Below are 9,966 nucleotides of genomic sequence, written 5' to 3'. Positions count from 1 at the left end.
ATACTAGAAATGTAACGCGTTCTTTGTTTATTTTATAATCATCGTTTTTCAGGCTGCATTTTCCAATACATAGCAAATTTATCTGCATCGTATATTTGAGTAGGTCTGAGGTTTAATTCTTTTATCCTCTCTGCGAATACAGTTAGGAAACGATCGACGGGATTTTGATCATTGGATAGTTTTCGCCGCACACTTATAGAGCAGGCAGACCATACCTTTCTGAAGTTTGCAATTCAGCCTCTGCTAGCTCTAAAATTATCATTTCCATAGGTTTCAGTATAAAACTGTTTTGCTTTGGCAGATAAAATTTCGTACGAAATTGGAATGTATATACAAAACCATATATACAAATGAGTTTCCATTTTTGGATATTCGGCTTTTCAAAAGGTCTGGCACCAGGACCGGAATGATATTTGGCAAACAACAGGGGTGAACCATTGAATTTGAAGGCCCTGGGCTATGTCACTGAATCCCGATTAAATTTCTCAACCCCACGCAATAAGATCTTTTCCGTCGATTTGTCAGAAAATTTTGAAGTAATCTTCCTCTTATTTATATCACTAGCCTTTTTCTACATCTGTACCCAATTTTTCGCTGCCTCTTCATGTTCTCTTGATCTTTTATCTGATTGCTCCCGTATGTGGTTAACGAATATTACTAATGAATTAATTAATTTCACACCTTCACATATGTCTAAGCCTGGGCCTTGCAACTTTTTGCCAATTGCATTAAATCTCTCTGAGATATCTTCCCAAAACACTGTTAAAATTGCGGTTTCTAGCGGTTCTTTTTAAATTATTATATACATTCTGAGCTTCTTTTCGAAAATCGAGCTTTTCATTTGTATTAAAACTAACTTCACTAAAACTTTTTAATATTGCCATAACTATCTTTTAACGCTCTAATAATAATGGCAAGACCATCAAGTTTGAGCCAATTTTGAGCCATTGAAAATTAATGTTTTCTTCACTATTTAAAAGCTCCCATCTGTGGGAAGAAGCAGAAAAGAAGACATATTTGTTGAACTATTGCAAAAAAATTAATGATCTGAGTTGAAGTCTTAACTGCTTCCTTACCAACAAGATTCAGGAAGTGAGCAGCACATGGCACATAATCAGTATATTTATTGTTTTCTTTGACATGTGCTTGTAACCCATTATGTTGACCGGACATATTTGCAGATGTCAAATGATATGGTAACCATATATAACTATGGTAAATGACTATGGCTATGGTAACCAACATTGTTATCCTAAATGGAACGTATATATTTTTTTGCATATTTTGATAGACAATATTTTCTTCTATCTGATGAATATCATATTATACCAGGGGTGGGCAGAGGTGAGATCAACAGGAGCCTTATACAGGTTTAATATTTCTTTTGCGAGCCATGTCATATATCTAATAAAATTGGATTCGATAATTATGGGAATGTTATTGAAAAGTTAAAGATAATAGAAAAACAGCTAACAAAAAACAAAATATTTGATAATTATAAACTCAGCCGATTTTCCTTTGATAATTTTTTAAAATCCAGCGTATAATTTGTCAAGGTGGTTCGCAAGAATTCTTTGAGATGTTGATTAGTTAATTGTGAGCGATATTTTGTCTTAACTAACTTCATGTGTCCAAAATAATCGACAAGCTGCTTTCTTTAAATTAGGATATTTTGTTTCTGGCACCAGTTTCCAAAAGTTGCTCAGGGAAAGAGCTTTGTGCTGAATTTGTAATGCCTGATACTCCTTCATTTCTAGTACTTCCAGTTCTCCCGATGCTATGTCGGATAGTATTATATCAAAAATTGAAAAATCATCTTGAATTATATTAATTGTAAATGGATTGACACAAAATGAAATTATTGATTCGAAATTTCTCATATCATCAAATCTGGTTTTAAAATTCATTTTCAACTCTTCAATTTTTTGTCTTGATATTCATTAATTTTATCGTCCGTAATATTAAAAAACCTTGCTTTTAATCGAGGAAAATGTTTAAATGTTTTTGACTTCAGATCATCTTGAAAAAGCTAAAGTTTTGATTGAAATTTAAATACAGTTCGAGACAAAGCTAAATTGAGAGTTTTTACGTGCTGCATTAAACATTAAATCTTGAAGCCAGTTTTCCAGTTCTAGACATTACCTTCCTTGTTTGAAAAATATGCAAATGGGGAAGTGAGTAATGCATTGAATCGGTTCAAAACTTTATAAACTGATAACATCTTACAATACAGTAAAATGATATATCATTCGCCGATTCATCTCCTTCCTCTTTCAGTTCTTCTAAAAAATTCCTGAACTGACGATGAGTTTTTGCATTTACACCAATAACGTTTATTATTTTCAAAACAATATTCCACACGTTTTCAAATTTTAAATATTTACTTATAATATGTTGAATTGTACAATGGTCTGGTACAAATTTAAGAATTTTTGGATACCTTTTCAAAAGACCGATAAATCCTTTCCTTTTTTAGGTTTTTTCCTAACATTGCAAAATTCTTGATGGGTCGCGGTCCTTGGCTGCAAGTCCATACCTAAATTTAGGGCTGTAAAAGAAGTTTCGTGGTAAATGTCCAAAATCATCTTTCAAATAAATTAAACATACCTTTTCAGTTTCTCTTTTCTCTGTACTTTTTTGTATCAGAAATTTATTCGTATTTTATACTCGGTATGCAACCAATTTAACGTTAAATCTATTTTTTGACAGTTCTGTTTATTTGTCAATAACCTAAAAGTCTTGTCTGAAACTACCTAATCTTTTAATATTATTAAATAATAACCATGCAAGGTACAGAAGAAGAAAATATAGAATCTGTTTTTAAAGAATATCCATCCATTATTCTTGGAGAAAATGAATTTAAAGCTTTTCAGTCATTTTATTCTGGAAATTTGTAAGTACATGCAACAATTTGAAAACATCACTAAATTGATTAATACATCTGCAGAAACCCTATAACAACTTGGTTAAAAACGAGATTTCTATCTCCAAAATATGCAAAGAACACAAAAAAATCTCAAAAATACAGGAGTGGAGGCAATGGTTGCTTCTCAAAAAATAAATTTGAGGAAGCTTTAAAAAATTTTACTTTAGCTCTGAATTATGCTGAATTTAATACTGATGAGTATTCTTTAGCGTTAGCTAATCGATCAGCTACTTATTTTTATTTAAAAGATTATCAAGTAATTATAATTATTATATTTTAAGTAACATAATTGATATCCTTTTAATTTTAGTCTTGTGTTAAAGATATAAACAATTGTTTAAAATCTAATTATCCTTTAAAATTTCACCCCAAAGTTTTTATTAGGAAAGCTGAAGCTTTAGAAAAATTAAAATGTTTAAATGAAGATTTTTCAAATGTTGTAAAAAAAGTTATTTCAGAGTCAGATATGAAAAGTGAAGAAAAAGGTACTATTATGGGTTACTAAAAACATAACATAATTAATTTATTGTAGAATCTAGAATTGTAAAATTAAACCATCTTAATATTGATTGTAATAACCAAGATTTTACTGAGTGCAAAAATGAAATAAGTGAAAAGATGGATTTTGAGGAAAATCCCAATTTTGCTTATGCCTCTACAGCTATTGAACTTAGGTAAAAAGATTTTTTTTTATAACAAATAGTTAAAATATTTGGTTCCTTTTAGTTATGATAATAAAAGAGGTCGTCATGTTATAGCAACTAGAAATATTCAAGAAGGAGAAAATTTGTTTATAGAAAAAGCTTTCTTTTTTGCTCCAATATTCAAAGAAACTGATTTATTAACTCCAAATAAATGTCATCATTGCTTAAATGATATAATTGCCTCTATACCGTAAGAGCTTTCATTAAGAGTTAGTAATTTATACTCAAAAAATTTTGTTTAGATGTAAAAAGTGTACTTTATTAATGTACTGTGATGAAAATTGTCGGGACGAATCTTGGAATGAATTTCATAAATGGGAATGTGCGGGGATGACTGCTGGTATTTGGTATGATTTAGGAGTTGCTTATCCAGCTTTTCGAGGGGTTGTTAAAGCACTGGAAGCAAACTTACCAAAATTGGAAAGTTCTTATGAGTCAATGGTTGAAAAGTTTGGTAATAAAGAAAATAATTACGAATATTTTAATAAACTTTTGACTAATATTGAACATTTGGAAAGTATTACACAAATTTTAGTGGTAAGTAGTATACTGATAGGTGTTTTTCTATTATGCATTACAATAAAAAAATTAAAACTTTCTTAAAAAAGAATATCACAATATATTTTTATTCCCCTCCAAAGGAGATAATTACATATGAGTAAATCTTTCATAATTTCTCTATGGTCAAAGATATTTGAACTGATATTTAAGAAATACATTTGTGGGTTTGTTGTATTTACCTAATAGGAGTTTTCCTAATGAATTTTGAAGAATTATAGACGAACTGTAGTAAATGTTCTTCAGTTCTTTGGGAAACTTTAAAAAAATCTTGTAAATCTTCATACAACCCTTTCAAATATGTTATAGCTGATGAAAGACTTGAAATATTTCCTAAACATCATAGTTTCAAGCGGTATATCTCTAACATAGTGATCCTTAATTAGACAGGTATAAAAAAAATTTGTTTAAAGTGATGCTAACACATTTTATACTAAACACTTGTAAGTTTGTATTGGCAAACAGTCAGATATCAATTTTTCGAAGGTTGCAAAATATGTGTCAATCAAAAAAGGGAATGCATAGAAATGTTATGTTTACTAATCCTTCTGGGTCAGAGGTGGCGCTACCGGGGGGTGCAAGGGGTGCACTGCACCCGGGCGCCGCCTTTTTAATGTTTTCTCCAACAATATCTTATCTTTCTTTTGCAGTATTTAGACCTGTCAGTAGTATCTAGTCTTCAGAAAGCAGTATTTAGGCTCCACAGAGCAATTTTAGTCTTTAGAAGGCAGTATTTAGTGTTCCAGACGCTGTATTTAGACCTGTCGGAAGTATCTAGTCTTCAGAAAGCAGTATTTAGTCTTCTAGAAGCAGTATTTCTCTTCTGCCAACGTTATGTATGTTTTCTCCAACAATATCTTATCTATCTTTTGCAGTACTTAGCCCTGTCAGCAATATCTAGTCTTCAGAAAGCAGTATTTAGTCTCCACAAAGCAATTTTAGTCTTTAGAAAGCAGTATTTAGTGTTCCAGATGCTGTATTTAGACCTGTCGGCAGTATCTAGTCTTCAGAAAGCAGTATTTAATCTTCCAGAGCAGTATCTAGTCTTCAGAAAGCAGTATTTAGTTTTTTAGAAGCAGTATCTAGTCTTCTGCCAACGTTATGTATGTTTTGTTCTTGATACTGACAGCTACTTCTTTCTGGGTGCCTATCATCATCTTTTTGGGAGCCTCTTATTATCTACACGGATCTTGTACCACCCGGTACCTCATTTCTGCAGCTGTTACTTTGCTTTTGTGCTTATCCTGCATTGGCAAAGTTTCCGTATTGGTGATTTCCTGTCCTGTGCAATAACAAGACAAGTCCATTGGTTTCTTGTTCATATTCTTCGCATTCTTTTATTTAACACAGAAGTATTGCCATGAAAAATCATGTTTGGTTTATAATCAATTTTTTGTTTTCTCTCTGAACAGTAATTTCAGACTTCATGTGGACTTTGAACAATGTAATTCCTGTTTTTTGCTGAAGTCTAGTTTATAACTATTGCAATTTCAGACTTTTTCTTGCAAATTAATCTTCTGACCAGAGTATCCCCTCAAGTTTGGTTTTTCACCAGTATAATTCTTAAATTTTTGCTGAAGTATGGATTATGATTATTCCAGTCTTTTTTAAGTTTATTTGTATTTCTTTGATTATATATATTTTTTTAAATGAAAATGAATTTTTAATTTTTCCCCCGCATTCCTCCCAAAATGCTTGGGGGAAGGGGCGCCACTCCGGTTCCCGCACCCTGGCGCTTCATTTGCTAGCGCCGGCACTGTTCTGGGTGTTAAGTTTTGTCTCAGAAAAGAACAACAGAATACTACAGAATGAGGAATTAGATATTACATATTACTGCGCTGGAAACACTCGCAGATGGTTATATTTTTTTCTCTTCTAAATGTTGAGAAACTCAGAACTCTTGAGGATCAACTTCGTTGAAGTATTACACAAAATATTTCGCAAATTATAATACGAAAGGTTGAATTGATACCAGCTGAGCAATTTAGATGTTTTGAACATACCTTTTGTCCTACTTGGCAAGAAGCCAGCCAAAGCTTGTCCCGAAACAAGTTGAAGAAGTGTGAGGGGTCGCGAAGTAACACCTCGCTAGAAAAAGAGGGTTCATCTACCAGGATTCGGTATAGCTATTAAATTGTGGTTAGATGTTGGGTCATCAAAGGCTCGAGGAAGGAAATCTTGATCAAAATTGCCTGGTTTTCTAGATTAAGAGTTGGAGCAATGACCCTGCTCTCCATGATTCGAAAAAAGAATAAATCTGCAAAAAGTCTCAGCAATCACCCTTTGAAAAATGGAAAATGCAGTGTATAGAAATAAATTGTACTTTGAACACTCATTTCAAAAATTATTTGACCTCAATTTAATAGCCCGGTTACTTCAACTAAAATTAATATTATTGATATTGTACAGTTTGTATAAAGAAATATTATTTTAATGCAAAACGTAAGACTATATTTTTAAGATTGTTTAAGATTTTTTAAAGAATAATGAAAAACAACTAGAAATACATAAAGAAAATAAAAAGTCTTAGGTTTCTTTTAAGATTGAAAATAATTTATATCTAGAAGACGAAACAATTTATTTTACTATGTGAAGGAACAAGTCATTCATTTTTCATTGTCGTTTAGTATCATAAGATTCCTCTGATATAGAACCCAACTAATGGTTACACACATATCTAACAGATGAACAAAATCTATCAGATACTAGCGTTTAATTCTTTGTTTCAGTGTCGTATAGCGCCATAAGCATATCTGAGAAATCAACTCTTCGCATATTCATATTCACTACCTATAGCTGAACAAGGAATTGCTATTTTTTTTTGATTATTTTCTTTTGAGTATCGTTATACTATTGAAAATATATTGAGATACGAAAAAAGTAGATGCCATGTCTCGGTCTCGGTTTTTAAGTTATAGCCAAAAAGTCAAATTTTCGCGATTTCAAAAAATCCTCATATTTCGTTTATTTTTGAAATTAGAGAAAAGCGGTTAATACATTCTTAAGACACTTGTTTGAGTAGAATATACTACCATTGAAAATTTTTAAACATATCTGATAATTATTGAGATATAAAAGTTGTATTTTTTAAATACAAACTAGTTGATTATGATGTTACTGAAAAGAGCATATTTTTAGCTTTCCAATGATGTATCGCACGTATAGTGTATTTGCGGTAAATAAGCGTTATTTTTCAATTCTAAAACATTAAAGATTATATTCAAAATTTTAATTATAGTAGGCGAGGAAAACGTTAAATGCTACTTAGTTACTATCAGTGAGGGGCGCCGAGTAAATACCCGGCGGGTAGGTATTTCTAAAATGGGTATTTATCCGAGTATTTACCCCGGCCCAGGGTAAATACCCAAACAGTGCGTATAAAAGTGATACCAGTAAAAATATATCAGATTCCAAAAAAAAATAAGGAAGATAATGAAATGGATGTTGAAGACGAGGAATTATCAACAACCAAAGACGTATTATCATCAGACGAATCTGTCGTAATTTAGATTAGATCAGGTGATTATGATTATTATTATCAAGCAGCCCTCTGCGTCCATTGTTCGACATAGAGCTCCCATATTCCGTTCCATTGGATTCTATTCTTTGTTGTCTGAATCCAATTGTTAATTCTTGGACGGATTGGTAATTCTTTTGACGTCTATTTCGTCTGTTCGCTTGCGGTCTCCATTCAAACAACCGTTTTGTCCACTGCTCATTGTTCATTCGCGCGACATAACCCTCCCAGTTCCACTTAAGCTTTGCCACAATGTTGACCACATCATTTACGCCAGTTCTTCTTCATAGGTCTCCATTTCGTATGTAGTCCCTCAGAGTTACACCCAGGATCCCTCTATCTTTGCGTTACTTGGACTCTCCTGGCAGTGGCTACCGCTAATGTTAAAGTTTCGGAGCCGTATGTCATAACTGGAAAAACGCATTGATTGAAAGCCTTTCTTGGCCTTTTTACTTGAAGATATCTCTAAGTTTCCCGTAGGCTCCCCATACGAGTGTGATGCTTCTGTTTAGTTCGTTTGTTTGATTATCTCTCAATACACGAACCTCATAGCCAAGATATACATAGCTGTCAACCCCTCAATCTCACTATCCCCAATGTTGATGTTAAAGCTGAGAACAAGATTTATCATAAATTTTGATTTCTCCTCGTTGATATTTAGCCCGACTCTTGCACACACCTCCTTTAAGTCGTTCATATTAGTTATCTCTCCAAGGCTATCCGAAATAAAAACTATATCGTCCGCGTAGCGCAAATTACTTAGGCATTTGCCATCAATGTTTATGCCTTTTTGGGTCCAATCCAATTGTTTAAATGCACTGTCTAGGACTGTGATGAACAATTTGCGTTCAACAGTGTATCGCCTTGTTTTACTCACAATCAGTACTTTACTACTTCTACTCTTTTCAGTACTTTCATGCAATTTTACCGTCATTGTAGCATTCTTGTAGATGTTATAAATAAGTTTCGTATATCGATAATCGACTCTGCATTCTTGAAGTGCTTGCAAAACTGCCATCAATTCAATTTAAATTAAATTTTATAAATACTTCTAAATACCCATCTTGGGTAAATACCCCCGTGTATATTTTCCAGGACATTTACCCTTGAAAATCCGCGGATATTTAACAACACTGGTTACTATAGCAACGTGAGTTTATTTGTCATTTCATTCAAGAATTTTTCGAAACGAGTTTCCCGATTAAGAAGTTCCGCAATATCTTTAAATAAAATGATGAAATTAAATATAGAATACATTGGAGTCCGCTTTGAAGATTATACATAAGTCTTCATATCCCCGGAACTTTCCATTGAAACGATGTTTCAAAGTCCACTGCCCAGTTTATGATCCCTAATCTTCCTCTATCTTACCCAATTTCAAAAGAAAAGGTTGCTAATATGAAAAAACTTCTAAATCTTATGTTTGGGGAAAACTGGGAAAATACTACCAAAGATTTCTTTCATTGATACCCAACTGTTCTAACCTTACAACCAATACGTTTAGTAGAAGAAACGGTCTGTGACTGTTTAGTTCCTGAAGTTGTTGTTCATATTTAATTGTTCATTAATTAATACGTTTCTTGTATTTTTAAAAAACAAACTTTACCCACTAACCATTTTTTTATTGGTGAACAAAGTCAGGGATAAGACGCTGAGAATTTTAAATAAACTGCCTATTCAAGTTTCAAGTTCTTATTCGTTGGTACAAAATCAACTTTATCGTGCATAATAGTACGAAACCAACTTTATTCTGTCATATTCGTGCAAAACCATATAGCAATTAGGTAGTATTTGCTGTCCGAACCCGCCTACTATAATCAAAATTTTGAACATTAGCGCTTACTATTTGGGAATTGAAATTTTACTTTTTGGCTATAACTTAAAAACAAAAGAAGATAAAGGTTTGGTGTTTGCGGGATTGGGTTAGTCTCGAAAAAAGAGACCGGGACATGGCGCCTACTTTTTTCGTATCTCTTATAGTTTCTCGGATAGCCTATAATAACACCCAAATTTGCCCACCCTGACATCTCACTATCTCTGGGACGTTGCATTGATCTCTAATATCCGAGTTTCTCACTTTGTCCATTATTTATATATTTATATATATATTTATATATATATATATATATTATATATATATTTATATTCTCACTTCTATTCCGTATGTCATTATCTGACTTACACATATCTTACATATTTGAACTTTGATGTTTATTCGCATGTACAGATTGAACCAAACTGTATCTCTTAAGCACCCCGAT

The 9,966-nt window shown here is 32.5% G+C and overlaps 1 protein-coding gene across 1 annotated transcript in view; it reads left to right on the top strand.

The window, feature by feature from the left end:
- The first annotated feature begins 2,783 nt into the window (after positions 1 to 2,783).
- Positions 2,784 to 9,966, top strand: part of LOC111413338 (SET and MYND domain-containing protein 4-like) — a 10,151-nt gene continuing 2,968 nt past the window's right edge. The window contains exons 1-6 of the mRNA XM_023044268.2: positions 2,784 to 2,893; positions 2,948 to 3,182; positions 3,237 to 3,411; positions 3,459 to 3,600; positions 3,653 to 3,820; positions 3,873 to 4,167. Of these exons, the coding sequence (XP_022900036.2) occupies positions 2,784 to 2,893; positions 2,948 to 3,182; positions 3,237 to 3,411; positions 3,459 to 3,600; positions 3,653 to 3,820; positions 3,873 to 4,167 (1,125 nt within the window). The remainder of the gene's footprint in view (positions 2,894 to 2,947; positions 3,183 to 3,236; positions 3,412 to 3,458; positions 3,601 to 3,652; positions 3,821 to 3,872; positions 4,168 to 9,966) is intronic.

This window comes from Onthophagus taurus, chromosome 1, assembly GCF_036711975.1.
Source record: "Onthophagus taurus isolate NC chromosome 1, IU_Otau_3.0, whole genome shotgun sequence".
Classification (NCBI taxonomy): domain Eukaryota; kingdom Metazoa; phylum Arthropoda; class Insecta; order Coleoptera; family Scarabaeidae; genus Onthophagus; species Onthophagus taurus.
Note: the sequence above shows the minus strand (reverse complement) of the source record. Positions and strands in the feature narration are given on the sequence as shown.